The 22,413-nt window shown below is 44.6% G+C and overlaps 1 protein-coding gene across 1 annotated transcript in view; it reads left to right on the top strand.

The window, feature by feature from the left end:
* Positions 1–22,413, top strand: part of LOC144506994 (regulator of microtubule dynamics protein 3-like) — a 274,325-nt gene that overhangs the window by 38,821 nt on the left and 213,091 nt on the right. The window contains exon 5 of the mRNA XM_078233504.1: positions 8,772–8,874. Within this exon, the coding sequence (XP_078089630.1) occupies positions 8,772–8,874 (103 nt within the window). The remainder of the gene's footprint in view (positions 1–8,771; positions 8,875–22,413) is intronic.

Here is a 22,413-nt window from a genome sequence, read left to right as displayed (position 1 = left end):
TGCTTCCTGAAGATACAAACCTCTGTTGGCATACAGTTCAGTGGTTGATGAGCCATTCCTCAGACATGGAGTGCTGTTGGACTATTCCGCTATGTGATACATGGCGACCATGCCCTACCACCATCTCTTCCATCTATTTGCAATTTTTTCATCTGAATTATTTGATAGTGATGAAATCTTGGGTTGCACCTAATTTTTTTCTAGTCCAGAAGCTCTGTTACTAAGAAACTGGAAGGCAAGGGGATTTGGGGGTGGGGGTAGACATATAATTGGGTGGGAAGGCACAGGGTGGAGAACAAATCATCTTCCCGAAACTATCCCCGATCACCCCTGTCCTAATAAAGACGGGAGGGAAAGGTTGAAGTTGGCCTTCCTGCCAACTGAGCCATTGGAGCTTAGCTTATTTTCATTCATTCTTTGTTGAAGACTCCACAATATTTCCTTGACCGAGGTAATTTTTTTTCTTTTGGTACTTTATTCCTATTCTTAATCAAAAAAAAAGTCAATTATGTCCAATCAGAGGCCCCACATAAGGAACAAACCAGATCCAAGCTGACAAGACAAGAATACATATCCCATCTTGGGCTTGGTCAAACAAGATCCAAGCTGACAGGATGAAGTATTACACTCCCTCCCGGGCTTGATCTGTTCTTCATCTTCGCCAAAAGGCTGTGATGGCTTTGAAAAATTGCATCAGGTAAAGACACAGTGTAACCTACCTTTGCTACCGTGATTGCTTGCTCTACCCTAGCACAGGCAAACCATGATCACAAGCTTCAGCCCACCCCAAGTGCAATGGATTAGCTGTGTCCCCTGCCTGATCATGGTTTCACCCTGCCAAGTAATGAGTAGATGATTTGATCCAGATTTCTGCAATCTGATGATTTGCTTGATTTGACTGGCTTCTGCCTAACACCTTCTATGATGTCATGACTTGGATCAGCAATTTAAAATGTTGTGCTTTGTGGGCATTATCCTCACACAGTGCAAACTCTTAATCTTGCAACCAAAAGAGAAAATGCTGGAAAATCTCAGCAGGTCTGGCAGCATCTGTGAAGGAGAGAAAAGAGCTGACGTTTCAAGTCAAGATGACTCTTTGTCAAAGCTAGCTTTGAAGCTAGCTCAAATTTGCTTTTATCCAGTGTTTAACCCACTGCCACTCTTCTTCCAGAAATGCCTACCCTGAAAAAGTACTGCTCTTCTCTCCGACAGGATTTCCGTATGTCTTTCTTTTCCCCCCACCCACCCCACATATCTACCTTCACTGCTTTCCATTTCTCTCTTAGTGTTGGACAAGGTATTTACCAAGACTAGCTTCCACAGCCACATTTCCTTCCTCAGTGACTGTCTTCGTCTCCAACTTACCCTACCTGGATTTCAACTCAAATTCCACCCCACATGTAACCTCCAGGATTAAAGGTACCTCCAGGATATACAGCATTCTTCGAACTGCTGTTCTCGCCGCATCCTGAAAGCCACACTCGGGTCCATGCACCACCACATGAACTCACTCGACATCTCTCTCCAGCAACATTGCCTTACTCTCTCAAAGCTGTCCCTGTCCCCAGTTTCATTTCATCCACTGCATCATTCGATGTCTTAACAAAAACCTTTTCCTATTTCTTGCAGATGTTAAGGAACATGAACTTCAACAACTGATAAACACCACTGCCCGGTCCCAATCCCTTGAACTCCATCTTTTCTAGCCCCAGCCGTTGCCGTGTCTTTACCATACCCTCCGATCTTCCCCTTTCTGAGGCTGAGCATGCTGTTCTCAGTAAAGGACTCAGTTTTGTACCCTTACATCCCTTTCACGTGCCTCCAACATTCTGCCTCCAGTTGGACACCCCCGCCAGGAAAATTGCCTGCCCTCGATCTTTTCATTGGGAACTGTCAATGGGACATTGGCCGTCTTAATTTTTCTGCCCCCCTCACCCATTCCAACCTCTCTCTTTCTGAACTTTCCGCTCTATGCTCCCTCAGGTCCAACCCTGACATTGTCATCAAACCTGCCGACAAAGAGGATGCTGTTGTCATCTGGCATACTAACCTCTACCTCGCAGAGGCTGAGCGCCAAGTCTCAGATACTTCCTCCTACCTCCCCCTGGACCATGACCACACCACTGAACATCAAGCCATTGGCTGAACTCGTTCTATCTTTCAACAACTTCTCCTTTAACTCATCCCACTTTCTCCAATTCAAAGAAGTAGCAATGGGTACCTGCCTGGGTCCTACCTACGCTTGTCTTTTTATGAGGTATGTGGAACATTCCTTGTTCCAGGCCTACGCGTGTCCCCTCCCAGAACTCCTTTACCGATACATCGATGACTATTTTGGGGTCGCTTCATGCTCTCGTCCAGATCTCGAAAAATTAATCAACTTCTCTTCCAGTTTCCACCCCTCCATCGCCTTCACCTACTCCATCTCAGACACTTCCCTTCCCTTGACCTTTGTGTCTCCATTTCCAGCAATAGAATACCTACCAATATCCATTACAAGCCCACTGACTCCCACAGCTATCTGGACTATAGCTCTTCGCACCCTACATCCTGTAAGAACTCTATCCCTTTCTCTCAGCTCCTTTCACCTCCGTCGCATTTATTTGATGATGCCATTTTCCAAAGTGGTGCTTCTAATATGTGCTCCTTTTTCTTCAACCATGGATTCTCATCTACAGTTGTCGACAGGGCCATCAACAGCGTGCTGTCTATCTCCCCTGCCATGGCCCTCACCCCCTTCCCTCCCTCCCAGAACAAGGATAGAGTCCCCCTTGTTCTCACATTTCAGTCCACCAGCCTCCGCATGCAAAGCAAAATCCTCTGCCATTTTCGCCAATCCCAGTGTGATGCCACCACCAAACACACCTTCCCTTCATTCCCTCTGTCAGCATTCCGCAGAGACCGTTCCCTCCGGGGTAACCTAGTCCACTCCTCTACTATACCCAACACCTGTCCCATCACTCATGACTCCTTCCCATGCAATCGCAGAAGGTGTAACACCTGCCCCTTTACCTCTTCCATGCTTACCATCCAAGGCCCAAACCACTCATTCCAGGTTAAGCAGTGTTTCACTTGCACCTCTTTCAATTTGGTGTATTACATTCGCTGCTCCCAATGTGGTCCCCTCTATATCGGAGAGATCAAGCATAGACTGGGTAAACGCTTCGCTGAGCACCTTCGGTCTGTGCGCAATCAGGACCTTGACCTTCCGGTTGCTTGCCATTTTAACATGTGATCCTGCTACCATGCCCACATGTTTTTCCTTGGCTTGCTGCAATGTTCCAGTGAAGCTCAACGCAAACTGGAAGAACAGCATCTCATCTTCTGGCTAAGCACTTTATAGCCTTCTGGTCTCAACATCGAATTCAAAACTTCAGATGATCAGCTCTACCCCTTTGTTTTCATTTTATTTAATTTTTTACTATTCTCTACCTTTCATTTCTTTATTGCCTTTCTTCATTTTTCTTTCCCCCCACTCTTTCCCCGTACTTTATCCCCCCTTTCCTTACCTTTTCTCCCCCTTCTTCCCCTTTCCCTCTTTTTCTAAGTTTTACCTCTCTTCCACCCATTCCTGCCCCCCATCCCCCACATCTTCAAAGTAGCTTTGACAAAGGGTCATCTGGACTCGAAACGTCAGTTCTTTTCTCTCCTTACAGATGCTGCCAGACCTGCTGAGATTTTCCAGCATTTTCTCTTTTGGTTTCGGATTCCAGCATCCGCAGTAATTTGGTTTTATCTTAATCCTGCAAAATAGTTCATGTATTTATCATGTTTATTTTGTAACTTTCTTGATTGATACTCTGAAGGAATAGAAGCTGTAATATTCAAATTTATTGTTTCCATATGTTGATAGAGTCAACAATATGAACATTTTTTCTGCCTTTGAATAATACCGTGCTACCTCTTTTGGGTAAATATGCCCATTGCCTTCCTGAAAAATTTTAGAAATGAACCTTTCCTGTGTCTATTGGCATAGATCACTGAACTGTTGGACCACAAACCTAGAGTGATGCTCTGGGGCTCCAGGTTTGAATCTCACCATGGTCAATGGTTAAATTTGAATTTGACTTCTAAAAGATATCTTCCCGACCATCTACATTATTCCAATAAAGCTCAATGGAAACTTGAGGAACAGCAACTTGGCTTTTGATCAGGCAAATTCCAACCTCTGGACTCAACGATGAGCTAAAAACATTGCTCCAAATTTCTCAGACACCAGATCTGGTGATTGTTCTTTTGTTTCCATTTACATATCATGTAGGTAACATTTATTCTATTCTTTTCTTTGACATACACAGGCAATTTTACTTGTGCAGCAGCTTTAATATTTTTTGCAGGGTCACACACACATTAATTTAAAAACACCAAATGTGTGCCCAAGCTGCTCGAGAATTTTTGGGTTGCCATGCAATTTAAAGGGAACGTTTTTCTGCACCAATCATTTACTCTGTTACTTGTGCAATTATTACACTCTTTTTGCCTTGCATCTTCATCCATTTTATCATTTAATCACTTCTGCCTTCCACTCTTTCACAGACCTTCTCCTTTGCTTTTGCTGCCCCACCTTTCTTTTCTCATGGCTCTGTAAAATACGTCTTCATTAAAAGTTGTAATTACATTCCTGAAAAGTGCAACTTTAAGTGAAATGACTTCAAGCAAATTAGATTTTTCTATTAAAACCAATGCAAAAGCTTTACGTGCTGTAGGAACTTTCTCATCAGAAAAAACGTTAAAACATTATACCCCACAAGCTGAAATGCTTTACAATGCTAAATTTCTGTATTGGTAAATAAATAACTTTTAAAATTACACACATTTAAAAATATAAAATAATTTGCCGATCCTGATTCCCAATCTACCTGCTTGCCACAGATCCCACTCCCTGACTCTCCTCGCTGTCACCATCCGGTTCACAGTCTCTGCCACTTCCTGGCTCACTCTCTGACTGCCAATCTCCAGACAAGCAGTCTCTGCTACTCTCTGGCCCACTCTCCAACTGCTAATCCTCCAGGCTAGCAGTGTCTCCCATTCCCTAGCCCAATCTCTTGCTGCTGTGCACCGCATGCCCCCTAGTCGCAGAACCTTGTGGCGGTGAGGGTCTCCCTCGCTTCTCTGTCCTCCTGGACCCTTGCCACCCCGCCTGTCCTCCATTCCCTGGATCCTCCTTTGCTTTCTCCTTGTCCTCCACATCCTCCTGGGCTCCCTCTTCCCCAGGGTTGTCCACCTGGTCGCCTTCCTCCTCCTCTAGGAGGTCTCCCCACTAGATTGTAGAGTGCACAGTACACCACCATGATGCGGAAAACTTTCAGGAGGCTGTATTGGAGGGCCCCACCAGAGTGGTGCAGACAACGGAACCACATCTTTAGGAGCCCGATGCTCCACTCAACGATGGACCGAGTGGCAGCATGGGCCTCATTGGATCAGCCTCTGTCTCTGGCCTCTGCACTGGTGTCAACAGTCAAATCCTTAGCAGATGGTCGTTGTACCCCAGGAGCCATCCCGGCAGCCTGGGCTGGTCTTCGAAGACACCAGGTATGTCAGAGCTCTGCAAGCTGAAGCCTGCCTGGGTAGCGAGCACACAGGTGCATGAAGTTCATACTGTGGTCGAAACCACCTGAACATTCAAGGAATGGAATCTTCTTCAGTTCACGAATCGCGGTGCTTGACGTTTTGGGGACCCTGGGCGACGGGCATGCAATCAATTACCCCCTGCACATTCCTGCTAGGCCTGGCCTTCGTCAAAATGGATGTACTGGCCTGCCCAGGCAAGCAAGGCATCCATCACCTCGCAAACACACTTGTGGATCGAGGTCACTGAAATCCCACAGAGGTTCCCGCTGGTGGCCTGTAAGGACCTGGTTGCAAGAAAGTTGAGGGTTGCCGTGACCTTCACCGCCACCAGGAGCAGGTGTCCCCCTGTATCATGAGGTGCCAAGTCCACAAGTACCTGGCACAGGTGCTGCAATGTCTCCTTGCTGAGCTGGAGCCTGCAGCGGCACGTCATCAATGTTTGAAGAACAGAGTCTCCGTCTCCTCTATGCCCTGGGCCCCCCTCAGGCTAATGGGCACCCGCCTCCTGCCCCTAACCGGCAGCCCCCCTGTCCTGGTGCTGCAACCTCTGGTCTGGGCTGGCCTTGCAGTGTGCTGATGTCTTCCCCTCCCCCCCTTCTCCTCAACAGCAGCAGCAGCCACAGGAATGATCGCCAGGACTATTGGCTCCATGCCAAAATCTATCTCTGCTTTGGCCGGGGGGAAAAGAGAGAGAGAGAGAGAAATTCTGTGAGGCTATCCATCCCAGGACCCACAGTCGCTCTTAGCAACCCTTGTCCCAAATGAGTGCAGGTGGTGGCAAGCTGACACCATGCCCAGTGCCATACGCCACCTTGATGGTTTGGCATCACTGCACCCTCAAAATCGGGGGGTGGGGGGGGATATATGGGTGCCAGTGCAGAGGCCCCATTAGGCCTCTTGAAGCATAGACATAGGTGCACCCACTCAAATGTCTGATGCAATGTCTTCCAGGAATGGCTTGTGTCGTGAGGCACGTCATGACTATCAAGGGATGGATTCCCATCGACGGCAGCACTGCAGAGTCCATGCAGTGTGAGGAGCCATTTTAACACCTGCAGAGCTCCCTTGCTTGAAACTGTTGCTTGTTTGTGTTAGTGGAGCCTCGGATGGAATGTCAGCAGTCAGCCAGAGAGCCTGTGAAGCTGAAAGATTGAGGGGTGCCATGGTGACATCAGTGGGGTTGGTGGTCACCCTCATAAGCAATCCCTCGGGGGTTCATTCAGTAGCCAGGAGGAATGCGCTCAACACCAGGCCCCAGCCAATGCTGAACCCCGAGAGCCCCCAGAATGGAACGAGCTCCACCACACCCCAATCCACCATGCACCATGTTTGCACCTGAGACCCTCGCACCCCAGAGGTCAATGCTCAGTAGTACTCACCTCCTCACTCACTGTCGTCACTGCTGTGCCTCAAACAGACTTTTGTAGAGCAAGTGTTTTCCTTGCCAGCGTGACATCTTGCCGATGAGATAGTTAACGTGAGGGGGCATGATTGCACAGCGAACTCGTATATTAAGAGGCATGCAGAAGCATGCAAATTGAAGTCTTGCCGATTTTGGGCGCGAGCCTCGTGTCTAGAAAAAGTGCCTGGTAACATGGGAACCGGCAGGAAAACGGGCGCGATTCTCATTTTTTGCTTTTCACACGATCTTGCGACCTCATCCCGCTGATCGACAGGCGCAATGAGCTCATAAAATTGTGCCCTCAGAGTTTAACAGAAGGTAGCATTTCATTAAATCTTTGGCATTTGCACTCTCATTACACAGCTATGTGATTGCATTTATAATTCACTGCCAGCAATCTGTTCATAGAATACCAACTGTGTTGAAGGAGGCCATTCAGCCCATTGAGCCTGTACCGACAACAATCTCACCCAGGCCCTATCCCCATAACCCCACATATTTACCCTACCAATCTCCCTGACATCCCCCTAACACAAAAGGGCAACATAGAATGGCCAATCATCCTAGGCCACATATTTTTGGCTGTTCTCTTCAATCTAATAAAATGAGAGCATAGATTTGATTAGTATTTGTTGTTTAAAAAAATGATGGTATAATGTAATGAGCGAGAAAATAAGCAGAGTGTTTTTATTCTTTCATGTGATATGGGCATCACTGGCAAGGTCAGCATTTGTTGCCCATGCCAAATTGCCGCTTGAGAAGGTGGTGATGAGCTGCCGCCTTGAACCACTCCAGTCTGTTTCATATCCGTAGCAGTTTGGTATAACGGAGTGGTTTGCTAGGCCTTTTCAGGGACAGGTTAGAGTCAATCACATTGCTGTGGATCCAGAGCCACATGTAGGCCAGACCAGGTAAGGAGGCCAGATACCTTTTTTTGATGGGCATTGGCAAACCAGAAGGGGTTTTTCAACAATCAGTGATCGTTTCATGGTTTTATGACTAGCTTTATATTCCAGATTGATTGCTTAATTAAATTTAAATTTCTGCTGTGATGGGACTTTTTACCTATGTCCCCAGAGCATTAACCTGGGCCTCTGGATTTCTAGTCCAGTGACATTAGCACTATGCCACTATCTGTATCATTCAAATAAACTGATTTACTTTATGGGTGGCATAGTGGTTAGCATTGTTGCCTCACAGCGCCAATGACCCAGGTTCAATTCTGGCTTCAGGTGATTGTGTGGAGTTTGCACTTTCTTCCCATTCCTTATGGGTTTCCTACAGGTGCTCTGTCTTTCTCCCACATGCCAAAGATGTGCAGGTTAGGTTGATTGGCCATGCTAAACTGATCCTTAGTATCGGGGGATTAACAGGGTAAATACGTGGGATTATGGGGATAGGGCCTGGGTGGGATTGTTGTCAGTGCAAGCTCATGGGCCAAATGGCCTCCTTCTGCACTGTAGGGATTCTATGATTTATGCTTAAAACAAGAGAACTTGCTTCCTCTCTGATTGTGACTCTAATTCATAAAAGTCGAATAAATGCTTTATATCTAGTGAGTACAATTCCTGTTTCAGCCCATGAGTTGCTTCAGGGTAATACACTGCTTTCTTTCAATAAATAACTTCTTTCCATTGGTGCTGCTTTGCCCTGTCAACATCAGGAACTTGTTCACTGTTGAAGCCCAGATTTTTTAGTGTCTGTCAGTCCATGGGACAAGTCATCAGTTTTTGGCCAGTAAGTATCAGTTTATGAAATTAGTGCACAGATCTATGTGTATCCTTTGCTTTTTTTGCAGTATCGTTCAAAACCTGATTTCTGCTGGCGACTGGCTCGTGCGTACTGTGACGTGCTGGAGATATCGAAAGATGAAATTGAGAAGAAGTCCCTTTTGCTGAGCGGTAAGCCAATTCTTTGCTGTAATTTGTGCATTAGCAGGTGTTCCATGTGGCTTCTCACAGCAACTTTGCTGGTTAAGATAATGAGTAGTTGAATCATTTAACTGTGTGAGCAGAGTTACTAGTGGATAACTGAGACTGTGGAACTCAGCAAAAAATTCAACATCTTCAGGGTAGGAGCAGTGCAACAGAAAACTTTGGAAGGTTTGAGGGAGCATGGGGGAAGACATTGTGTGCATGTTATGCCTGTTCTTTTAGCTTGTTTGCTGCAATATTTATTCTGTCATGCTATTTATTTTAAGTTGATCTATGTTTGCTTTAAGAATAGTAGAAGTCAAACCAACAAGATATTTCTTAAAGTAAAAATATTTCTCTGCAATGCCAATCTATTAATGCTGTTGGTCAAAACTTTAAAATTTGTACTAGTTGATGTGGAATTTGCTAATATCAGATTTGCATATGGAGATTTTTTTTTCTTTGTTGTTTTGAACCAACAGCAACACCAGCTTGTCTATATAGTGCCTTTAATATAATGAAACATTTAAGATGCTTCATAGGAACATTATAAAACTAAATATGATACTGAGCCAGAAACGTTTTGTCAAAAGGGTAGGTTTTAAAAAGTTGAAGGAAAGTGAGGTGGAGAGGTGTAGGGTAGGAATTCTGTAGTTGTGGGCCTAGGCAACTGAAGTTTCAGCCACCATTGACACAGCAATTATGACTGAGGATGCACAAGAGGTGAGAATTAGAGGAGCCACAGACATCTCTGAGGTTTGTGGGACTGGTGGAGATTACAGAGACTGGGAGGGATTTAAAAACAAGGATGAAAATTTGAAATTCAAGATGTTGCTTGGCAGGGAGCCAATGTATCTCAGTAAGAAATCATCATAGAAATCATAGAAACCCTACAGTGCAGAAGGAGGCCATTCGGCCCATCGAGTCCGCACCGACCACAATCCCACCCAGGCCCTACCCCCACATATTTTACCCGCTAATCCCTCTAACCTACGCATCCCAGGACTCTAAGGGGCAATTTTTTTTTAACCTGGCCAATCAACCTAACCCGCACATCTTTGGACTGTGGGAGGAAACCGGAGCACCCGGAGGAAACCCACGCAGACACGAGGAGAATGTGCAAACTCCACACAGACAGTGATCCGAGCCGGGAATCGAACCCAGGACCCTGGAGCTGTGAAGCAGCAGTGCTCACCACTGTGCTACCGTGCCGCCCTTAAGCACAGGTGTAATAGAGGAACGGGACTTGGTATAAGTTAATACAAGCAGAGTTTTGGATGATCCCAAGGTTATGGATGGCAGAATATGGGAGCCTAGCCAGGAGCATGTTGGAATAGTGCAGATGTTGAGATTAAAATTTCCTGAATTACCAAGATGGTCTTTTGACATCATGTAGAGCGCTTCATGGAGATATTTGCTGAAAGCTAGCTGGCATTTAAGCCAACAGGATCTTACAGTCCCACCAAGGATGCACCATCGCCGTGTGTTTCCCGGTGGCGAGGGTGTGTTCAACAGGAGATCCCGTTGACAACAGGGGGACCATAAGATCCCACAGCCAGCGAGTGCTGCAACACCTCCCGCCGCTAGGAAACACACCACAGAGGGGGAAGAAAATGCACCCATTAAGTACTACAGTACAGTCTGTGGATTCAAGAGAGTGTAGACTGGGATAGGGAGATGTCAGACAGAACAAAAGGCAGGGTAATGATGAGAACGACAGATAGAAGTGGCCACTCAGTTGCCCTCAATTGTCATGGAAACCAAAGAAGAAACTTCTCACATGAAGTTACATTGAGGTTTTCACTGGAATACAACATTTCACATTTTCATATTTATTAACTTTTTTTATTGCTATTGGAGGAAAATCTTTCCTTCAAGATCATGATCCCTGTAGAGAAAGTCTGTTATTCAAATTGATTAATTTTACATCCAGAAACCTTTAACATAAACCCTTCCAACTGCTCGTTTCACTTGTGCTCCTGAACACCTGACCTAACACACTCAATAATAAAGTAAATTAGAATCATAGAGTACAATCATTGCATAGAAAGAGATCATTTGGCCTATTGCATCAATGCTGACTCTTTGAAAGAGCTATTCAATTAGTCCCACTTATTACTCTTTTCCCATAGCCATAGATTTTTTTAAATTTTCAAGTATTTCTCCAATTTCCTTTTGAAAGTTATTATTAAATCTGCTTTCTTATCCTTTCAGGCAGTGCATTGCAGATCATCTTAACTCTCTGCCTATTTTTTTTTATTTGTGTTGCCTCTTGCCTTAGATCTGTGTCCTCTAGTTACCAACCCTTCTGTCATTGGAAGGTATTCACTCTATGAAAGCCCTTAAGATGGGGTCTAACCAGTGTTTCCTAGAAGTTTTTCTCTTTTTTTGTATTCTGTACTTATCTGCAAAACAGAAACAGAGCAAAACGCAGGGTGGATGGGAGAGGGGTGGGAGGGTTGATGGGGGCATTGGCAGGGGGATGGGTAAAGGGATGGCACAGTGGCACAGGTTCGATTCCCAGCTTGGATCACTGTCTATGCAGAGTCTGCTCGTTCTTACGTCTGTGTGGGTTTCCTCCCACAGTCAGAAAGATGTGCTGGTTCGGTGCATTGGCCATGCTAAATTCTCCCTCAGTGTACCCGAGCAGGCGCCGGAGTGTGACGACTAAGGGATTTTCACAGTAACTTAATTGCAGTGTTAATGCAAGCCTACTTGTGACACTAGTAAATAAACTTTTAAACTTAAAATGGGGTGTGAAAAAGGAGGGAAGGGGGTCATCTTCACATGGGATTTCTATACTATAAGATAGTGTACTAATAGATTTCAGAACTCTTTTGTTCAACCAATTAACTCAAAATTTAATTTTATCTCTTCTTGCTATTAGCAACAGTTTGCCTGGTCTGTAGCATAAATCTGAACTCTTCCATCCACTTCTGTGCTCCAACAACAGTTATCAAACCTTTGTCTGTGCAAAAAAGAAACTATTTATATTTTTGTAGTGGCACTTCAAAATCTGCTGTTGAACACATCTGCATCTATCATAAAATGTTACTGTAGGGAAAGAGGCTATTCAGCCCATCAAGTATGTGCCAGTGCTATCTTCCACATGAGTAATCAAATCAAAACCACTTCCTATATCTTTTCAAAAACCTTTTTGAATTCATTTTCTCTCAAAGAAATTGTGGACTATTTCAACAAAGATCTGTGACATTTCCACATCATTTATTTTCTTCAAAACATGTGTTTAAAGCTTTTAAATTATTTTTGAGTATTCTAAAAGTTACATCTCTTTAATTTCTCGCTGAACAGACCACTTACCCCATTATAATTCTTCATAATCTTGGAATCTTTTATCCCATCGCTTGTTTCCAAATAAGCTCCAGTGACTATGTTAAAACATTTTTTTAATGGGACGTGAGATGTGGGCGTGCTGGTTAAATCTGCATTTTTATTGCCAATCCCTAGTTACCCTTGAGAAGGTGGTGGTGAGCTCTCTTCTTGAACCACTACAGTCCCTGAGGTGTTGGTGCACCGACAATGCTGTTAGGGAGGGAGTTCCAGGATTTTGATCTTGTGACAGTGAAGGAACAGCGATATATTTCCAAGTCAGGCTTGGAGAGGAACTTCCTGATATCTACTGCTCTTTTCCTTCTAGATAGTAATTGTTTTGGGTTTGAAAGGTGCTGCCTAAGGAAGCTTGGAGAGTTCCTGCAGTGCATCTTGTAAATGGACGCATGGCTGCCACTGTTGGTCGGTGCTGAAGGGAGTGAATGCTAGTGCAAGGGGTAGCAATTAAGCGGGCTGCTTTGTCCTGGATGGTGTCAAGCTTCTTGAATGTTTTTGGAGCTGCACTCATCCAGGCGAGACTTGATTTGATTTAATTTGATTTATTATTGTCACATGTATTAGCATACAGTGAAAAGTATTGTTTCTTGCATGCTATACAGACAAATCATACCATTCATAGAGAAGGCAAGGAGAAAGTGCAGAATGTAATGTTACAGTCATAGCTAGGGTGTGGAGAAAGATCAACTTAGTGCAAGGTAGGTCCATTCAAAAGTCTGAAAACAGCAGGGAGAAGCTATTCTTGAATCAGTTGGTACGTGACCTCAGACTTTTGTATCTTTGTCCCAATGGAAGAAGGTGGGGTGGGGTCCTTAATTCTGTTAGAACAAAAGAACAAAGAACAATACAGCACAGGAACAGGCCCTTCGGCCCTCCAAGCCCGCGCCGCTCCCTGGTCCCAACTAGACCATTCTTTTGTATCCCTCCATTCCCACTCCATTCATGTGGCTATCTAGATAAGTCTTAAACGTTCCCAGTGTGTCTGCCTCTACCACCTTGCCTGGCAGCGCATTCCAGGCCCCCACCACCCTCTGTGTAAAATACGTCCTTCTGATATCCGTGTTAAATCTCTCTCCCCCCCCCCCCCCCCCCCCCCTCACCTTGAACCTATGACCCCTCGTGAACGTCACCACCAACCTGGGAAAAAGCTTCCCACCATTCACCCTATCTATGCCTTTCATAATTTTATACACCTCTATTAGGTCACCCCTCATCCTCCGTCTTTCCAGTGAGAACAACCCCAGTTTACCCAATCTCTCCTCATAACTAAGCCCTTCCATACCAGGCAACATCCTGGTAAACCTCCTCTGCACTCTCTCTAATGCCTCCACATCCTTCTGGTAGTGTGGCGACCAGAACTGGGCGCAGTATTCCAAATGCGGCTGAACCAACATTCTATACAACTGCAACATCAGACCCCAACTTTTATACTCTATACCCCGCCCTATAAAGGCAAGCATGCCATATGCCTTATTCACTACCTTCTCCACCTGTGACGTCACCTTCAAGGATCTGTGGACTTGCACACCCAGGTCCCTCTGCGTATCCCTTTATGGTTCTGCCATTTATCGTATAGCTCCCCCCTACGTTAGTTCTACCAAAATGCATCACTTCGCATTTATCTGGATTGAACTCCATCTGCCATTTCTTTGCCCAAATTTCCAGCCTATCTATATCCTTCTGTAGCCTCTGACAATGTTCCTCACTATCTGCAAGTCCAGCCATTTTTGTGTCGTCCGCAAACTTACTGATCACCCCAGTTACACCTTCTTCCAGATCGTTTATATAAATCACAAACAGCAGAGGTCCCAATACAGAGCCCTGCGGAACACCACTAGTCACAGGCATCCAGCCGGAAAAAGACCCTTCCACTACCACCCTCTGTCTTCTGTGACCAACGCCGGCATCTCCACTTCTGTGACCAAGCCAGTTCTCCACCCATCTAGCCACCTCCCCCTTTATCCCATGAGATCCAACCTTTTGCACCAACCTACCATGAGGGACTTTGTCAAACGCTTTACTAAAGTCCATATAGACGACATCCACGGCCCTTCCCTCGTCAACCATTCTAGTCACTTCTTCAAAAAACTCTCTCAAAACCATGCTGTTGGCTGCTTTTCCGAGGCAGCGGGAATTGTAGACAGAGTCAATGGATGGGAGGTTGGTTTGCGTGGTGGACTGGGCTTCATTCACGACCCTTTGTAGTTTCTTGCAGTTTTGGGCAGAGCAGGAGCCATACCAAGCCAAACAAACAGAAAGAATGCTATGATGCATCTGTAAAAGTTGGTGAGAGTCATAGCTGACATGCCAAATTTCCTTGGTCTTCTGAGAAAGTAGAAGCATTGGTGGGCTTTCTTAACTATAGTGTCGGCATGGGGGGGACCAGGACAGGTTGTTGGTGAACTGGACCCCTAAGGACTTGAAGCTCTCAACCATTTCTACGTCGTCCCCACTGATGTAGACAGGGGCATGTTCCTGAAGTCGATGACTATTTCCTTCGTTTTGTTGACACTGAGGGAGAGATTTTTGTCGTCGCACCAGTTCACCAGATACTCTATCTCATTCCTGTACTCTGTCTCGTCATTGTTTGAGATCTGGCCCACTACGGTGGTTTCATCAGCAAACTTGAAAATCAAGTTGGAGTGGAATTTAGCCACACAGTCATAGGTGTATAAGGAGTATAGTAGTGGGCTGAGGACACAGCCTTGTGGAGAGCCAAGTGGACAGTATTTTGTTACACTCCTGACTTGTGCCTTTTAAATGGTGGACAGCCTTTCAGAGTCAGCAGGTAAGTTACTCGCCATAGGATTCCTCACTTTTGATCTGTTCTGGTGGCCACACTATTTATATGGCTAGTCCAGTTCAGTTTCTGGTCAGTGGTAATCCCCAGGATGTTGATGGTGAGGGATCCAGTGATAGTAATGTCAAGGGGTGATGGATCTTTCTTGATGGAGATGGTCATTGCCCGTGACTAATGTAGCACGAATGTTACGTGCCACTTGTGAGCCCAAGTCTGGATACTGTCCAGATCTTGCTGCATTCAGACATTAACTGTTTTAGTATCTACGGACTCACAAATGGTACTGAACACTATGCAGTCATCAGCGAACATCCCTAATTCTGACCTTATGATGGGAGGAAAGTCATTGATGAAACAGCAGAAGATGGTTGGGCCTAGGACACTACGTGGAGGAATCTCAGTCCTGGAGCTGAGATGATTGACTTCCAACCACCACAACCATCTTCCTTTGTGCCAGATAAAAGCAAATTACTGTGGACGCTGGAATCTAAAATAAAAACAGAAAGTGTTGGAAAATCTCAGCAGGTCTGACAGCATCTGTGGAGAGAGAACAGAGTAAACTTTTTGAGTTGAATGACTCTTTGTTAGAGCTGATGATAACTGGAGGTAGGGTGAGATTTATTCTGGAAAGAGAGCCAGCGATAGGTTCAAGCAAGGGAGAGATTGACAAAGATGTCATGGACACAAGGACAAAGGAAATGTACATGGCACTGATCATGGCTAAGAAAGGTGCTGATAGTGGCACATTAAGAGATCAGAATGTGTTAATGGCAGGACAAAGGCAGGCAGTGTGTCAAAGGCCAACCTGGAACAGGTAGCAGATGGCCCTAGTGGGGTGGGTGTGGGGAGGGGAGACAGTGACAAGGGAAAAGATGGAAAGTGGGATTAATAAAAGGGGAATGAAAAAATGAATCAATGGAAGAAATGAAAAAAAAATGATGGGAATGAGATGAAGGAGGAGGAGAGAGTTCACAGTCTGAAGTTGTTGAACTCAATGTTAAATCCAGAAGACTGAAGTGCCTAATTGGAAGATCAGGTGTTGTTCCTTCAGTTTATGTTAGGCTTCACTGGAACTTTGCAGTGGGCCAAAGACGGACATGTGGACAAGGGAGCAGAATAGCAGGATGAAATAACAAGTGACAAGAAGGTCTGGATCCTGCTTGCGGATAGACCAAAGGTGTTCTGCAAAGCCGCCACCCAGTCTGCTTTTAGTCTCCCCAATGTAGAGTGGACCGCATTGGGAGCAACAAATACAATATACCAGATTAAAGAAGGTGTACTTGAAGCGCTGCTTCACCTGAAAAGAGTGTTTGGGCCCAGGGGTGGAGAGAAGGGAGGAGGTAAAGCGGCAGGTGTTGCACCTTGTGTGATTGCAGGGGAAAGTGAGGTGTTCGGGTCATGGAGGAGTGGACCAGGGTATCCCAGAGGGAACAGTCTCTGCCGAATGCTGATAGGGGGAGTGAGGGGAAGATGTGTTTGGTGGTGGCATCATGCTGGAGTTGGCGGAAATTGATCCTTTGAATACAGAGGCTGGTGGGATGAAAAGTGAGGACAAGGAGGACCCTATCCTGGTTCTGGGAGGGTGGGGAAGGAGTGAGAGCAGAGGCACTGGAGATGGGTTGGACAAAGTTGAGAGCCCTGTCGACTACAATGGATGGGAAACCACGATTAAGGAAGAAGGAAGACATATCAGCAGCACTGTTTTGGAAAGTAGCATCTTTGGAACAGGTGTAACAGAGGAGAAGAAACTGAGAGAATGGGATGGAGCCCTAATAGTATGTGGGGTATCAAGAGCTGCAGTTGAAGCAACTGTGGGAGTGGATGGGCTTGTAATGGATAATACTGGACAGTCTATCACCAGAAATGGAGACACAGAGGTCAAGGAAGGGAAAGTAAGTGTTGGAGAGTGAGTTGTTTAATTGTCCATCACCATTCACGGCTGGATATGGCAAGATTGCAGAGTGGGATTGTTTACTGTTGTCTATTACTTGATGTTTGGCTTGCAAGTAACTTCACTAGATGGAAACCTAATTTTTTGGTATGCCTGATGTTTCCCCTGGCGTGCCCTCCTGCACTCTTCATTGCACGAGGGTTGATCCCCTGGCTTGGTGGTAATGGTAGAGTGGGAGATATGCTGGGCCATGATGTTACAGATTGTGTTTGAGTACAATTCTGCTGCTGCTGATGGCCCACAATACCTCATGGATGCCCAGGCTTGAGTTGCTAGATCTGTTCGAGAGTTGAAGTGGTGTTCAACATGGAGAAGTATTGAATCATTAGCTGAGGGGGAACAGTACATGGTTTCTATGTCCACGTTTGACCTGGTGCTAAGAGAGTTCATGGGGTCTAGATTTAATGTTGAGAAATCCCAGGGCAGCTCCCTCTCAACTCCACACTGTGCTGCCACCTCTGCTGGGTGTGTCCTGCCGGTGGGACTGGACATACCTAGGAATGGTGGTATCTGGGACATTATCTGTACGGTATGATTCCGTGAGTATGACCTATATCTGGCTGCTGTTTGACTAGTCTGTGAGACAACTCTCCTGATTTTGGCACAAACACCCAGATGTTAGTAATGAGGACTTTGCAGGGTTGACAGAGACTGGGTTTGCCATTGTTGTTTCCGTTGCCCAGGTCGATGCCAGATGGTCTGTCTGGTTTCATTCCTTTGTTTCCTATGTAGTGGTTGAATACAACTAAGTGGCTTGCAAGGACATTTCAGAGGGCACTTAAGAGCGTGGGTCTGGAGTCACATGTAGGGTGAACTGTTTTTCGCAGTTGCCATTTCAACCATGAGAACTAGCAAACTCCTTCCTACTCTTTGAATAGTGACATGAATTATTTCGCATCAATCAAAAAAAATGTTTCAGCAGTCTTTCATTGTAATGAAGTTCCTGCTTGGACTGTGTGTTCAACTCTTGAAGTGGGGGTTCACTCCACAACTTCAACCTGAGCCAAGATTCCACATTTGGTTCCAATGAAATTTAATGGCATTACTTTCCCCCAAATTAAAACCTTACAACAATGGTTTCATGATCATCATTAGACTTTTAATTTCAGATATTTTATTGAGTTTTAATTCAAACTCAGGTCCCCAGAGCATTACCCTGGGTCTCTGGATTAATAGTCAAGTGACAATATCAGTGTGCCACTGCCTCCCCTCTAGGCTTTGATGCCTCAATTTATAAAACCTAGGATCTCATATCCCTTCTTAACCATTTTCCCAATTTGCCTTGCCATCTTCAATAATTTGTGCTCATACACCCCAGATTTCTCTGTTCTTGCACCGCATTTAGAATTGCGCCCTTTATTTTGTATTGCCTTTTTACACTTTGGTAGGAAGACTGAATCTCTTCACACTTCTCTGTATTAAGTTTCATCTGCTCTGTTCCACCAGTTTACCTCTTTCCTTTTGAAATCTATCACTGTCCCCTCCATAGTTTATACGTTTCCAAGTTTAGTGTCATTTGTAAATTGTGAAATGGTGCCCTGCACACCCAAGATCGAGTTATTAATATAGGTCAAGAAAAGCAGTAGTCCAAATCCTGACCCCTTGAGGCCCCACTGTATACCTTCCTCCAGTCTGAAAAACGAAGGCTCACTATTGCTGTTTTCTGTCACTCAGTCAATTTTGTATCCAAGTGGCAATTGTTCCCTTTATTCCGTGGGTTTTGGCTTTGGTGGCAAGCATTAGGAGGCATTTTATAGACTTCTAGAGGCATTTGATAAAGTCCCACATTAATCACACTACCCCCATTGATTGTCAATGTTACCTGATCAAAACCGAAAATCCATGCTGGCTTTTCCTAATTAAATTGCACTTGTCCAACTGACTTCATTTTGTCCAGGATTATTGTCTCTAAAAGCTTTCTTTCCCACCAGTGAAGTCATACTGGCTAACCTGGAGTTGCTGAGTTTATCCTTGCCTCTTTTTTTTGAACAAAGGTTTATTATTTTCAATTCTCAAGTCCTCTGGCACCACCCCTATAAGACCATAAGAAATTGTAGCAGGAGTAGGCCATTCGGCCCATTGAGCCTGCTCTGCCATTCAATAGGATCATGGCCGACCCAACGTTCTTCACGTCCACTTTCCCGCCCTTTGCTTGTAACTCCTGATTCCCATACTGATCAAAAATCAATCTATCTTAGCCTTAAATATACACAAGGACTCTGCCCCCACAAGTAGTGGCAAGTAGTTCTACAGACCCACAACCCTTTGCTTTCTGCGATATATGCTAATGACATGTACTTGGGTGTACATTGCACAATTTTAAAATTTGATGACTTGAAATTTGGATCATAAAATACAGACCAGATTTAGACAATGATGACTGGATGGCAACAAGGCCTTCCCATCACTGTTGAATATCAAGCCTGTCAATCATTTCCCTTACCTAGGAAGTAAGATCTTCATGGAGGGTGACATGGAGGCCCTTGTCCATGTAAAAATCAGCAAAGCAGCATTGGTCTTTCAGGGACTCCATGTTCTGGACATTCAACACCACCAACATGGCCATGAAACGGAGCTCTACGTCTCTATAGTAGTGCCGACTGCATTCTATGCCAGTGTGACATGGAAGAGAACAGGAAAAGTGTCACCTAAGTTGTACGTATTTCATCAGCGCTGCCAATATAAGATCCGAGACATCACATGGAGCAACAGCATCACCAACGAAAAAGTGCTACAGAGGACTGGTTAGAAATGCCTGTGGGACATCATGAAGGAGAGACACTGAGACTGGCAGGACGTCAGTTTTACCTCCAGGAAGTATGCCCTGCTAGAGTGGAGGTAGAATGGGTTCGATCAGATGGAAGAAGAAGATGGGGCCAACCAAAAAAGACTGGGCAAAGTACATTTAAAGAGGACTTCCAAGAGTGGGATGCCACCTGGGCTGGAGCGAAAGAGATTATGATGGACCGTGGCTAGTGGTAGAGTCTTGCTGTACATTGTCCTGCACTGAAATGGATGATATAAATATAAGTAAATAAAACTTGAAAGTATTGTGAATAGTTATGAGGCTAGCGATGGACTTCAAGATGACGTAAACAGGTTGATGGAATTGGCTGACATATTGACAGATAAAATTTAACACAGAGATGTGCAAAGTGATACATTTTATTCAGAAGAAATAGAAGAGGCAACATAATCTAAAAGGGGTGCAGGAAGGGAGAGATCTGGTGTGGTGATTGTCCTTTTAAGGATCAGTCTTCAGAATAAGAGGCACATGACACGGGGAACCAATTGGGGAGCAGGGTGAGGGAAAATCACCTAGGTAGGCAGGGTTTCTGTTCCAGGACCACCTTGGGAGCTGACTGCAGTCAGAGGCTGAAAAACTATGTATAGCTTTTACCTGTAAATAACATGCTGTTTTTTCCTAAACTGGTAAACAAGAATTAGTACGCCTGAGGGTATAGTAAGTCCTCATTTTAAGGCGTGGCTGCATTCCTGAGAATTGCGACTTTATGTGAAACAACTTCATGTGAATCATGGGTTCCCATAGGAATAAATTTTAAAGCTGAAGTTAGGTTCCATTGTTTTTTCCAGGCGAAAAGCATTCAATATTCAAGTTGAAGTACTGTACCATACCTGTGCAGCACTGTGCATTCCTAGTTGGAATAATTTGCAAAATAAAGTCAGTCACTAAATATAAAATAAATCCTGGATAAATTAAAATTGGAGAACACTCACCAACCGGATGACATTTTAAGACGCCCAGTTTCACTGATAGACTATAGTTTTTTTTTGCTTTCTTTGCAGCAGATGCAGGCACACGGCCAGCACTTACTTGGTATTTCTGGCTCATGTTTGAAAGTAATTTAAAATTCTCACCCACAGCAGATATTCCTGAAACTCCAAAATTTGAATCAAGTTTAAATCCAACATTTTGTTGAAAAGAAAATCTGGCTTTGGATGCCTCTGTGTTTTCTTAAAAAAAAATCAGTATTGCCTCGAATACGGTCCAAACAGCCTCCTCGGCAATGGTGCTGATTGGGTCACAGAAGCCAATATTATATGAAGGGACCCATATGCTGCGTGATCACAACGGATGGCAATGACACATGTGCCAGTGAAAACAGATGGCAATGATGACAGGCAACAATGACGTGCGATCATGGTCACATAGCATCATAGAACAATACAGCATGGAAACAGGCCCTTTGGCCCAACTGGTCCATGCTGACCATGGTAGCCCTCTCAACTAGTCCAAAGTGCCCGCGTTTAGTCTATATCCCTCTAATCCTTTCCCCTCCATGTACTTATCCAAATGCTTTTTAAATGTTGCTATTGTACCTGCCTCAATCACTTTCTCTGGCAGCTTATTCCATATACGCACCACCCTCTGCGTGAAGAAGTTGCCCCTCGGGTCCCTTTTAAATCTTTCCCCTCTCACCTTAAACCTATGTCCTCTAGTTTTCAATTCACTTTGTTGAGTTTATCACCACCTACATCATTTGTTAGCTGGAATCAGAGGACAGATCAAACTGAAAATTAATAAACATTGCAATAAGTACATACGGCCTGTGTCATATCAATGGAATTAACAGAGAAAACACCTCTTCAATTGAAATAAACTAGGCTCAACCCTGCAGAGACAGAGACAGGATATGGAAAAACAAATGTCTATTGGACAGCAATGACACGAGGAACGCAATGACGCGACTCTAAAACTGAAATCATGACTTAAGTCGGGGAAAACAAACCTAGGACAAAAACAACTTTAAAACAAAACAACTTAAAATGAGGATTTATCATAAAGGTGTAACAATAGATGAAGGTGGCATGGCATGTCTTAAAATAACTTACGGAATCCTGTGCTTTATATATAGAGACATAGGATAAGGAAGTTAGGATAAATCTTTATAAAACAATAATACAACCACAACTGGAATGTTGGTTCTAATGATCTATTACACTTAGGAAAGATGTGAAGGTCTTGGAGATGTAAAAATCACAGCTGTGGAGTTAGCTTAGTTGGAGTTAGCTCTTTCAAAGAACCGACGCAGTTGAGGAGCAAAATAGCCGCCTCCTGTGCTGTAACCATTCCATGATTTTATGACCAGTGAGTGTATTTTAGTACTGAATTCCAGATCAAAGTCTTAACATTCCCAAACTGAGGTAGTTTCAATCCCTGCCTGAAAGTTTTACCAAATAATATAAACCACCTGATGACAGCTTGGCCTTTGGCTAGCAATGCGAATGACTGACCATGTTCTTTCTTGTCCATCTAAACTTTATTATGATCCAGTATAGCTGCCTACCGCAACCCCACATATTTATCCTGTAAGTACCCCTGACACTAAGGGGCAATTTAGCATGGCCAATCAACCTAACCCATACATCTTTGGAGTGTGGGAGGAAACTGGAACACTCAGAGGAG

Source organism: Mustelus asterias, chromosome 18 (genome assembly GCF_964213995.1).
Source record: "Mustelus asterias chromosome 18, sMusAst1.hap1.1, whole genome shotgun sequence".
Lineage (NCBI taxonomy): Eukaryota > Metazoa > Chordata > Chondrichthyes > Carcharhiniformes > Triakidae > Mustelus > Mustelus asterias.
Note: the sequence above shows the minus strand (reverse complement) of the source record. Positions and strands in the feature narration are given on the sequence as shown.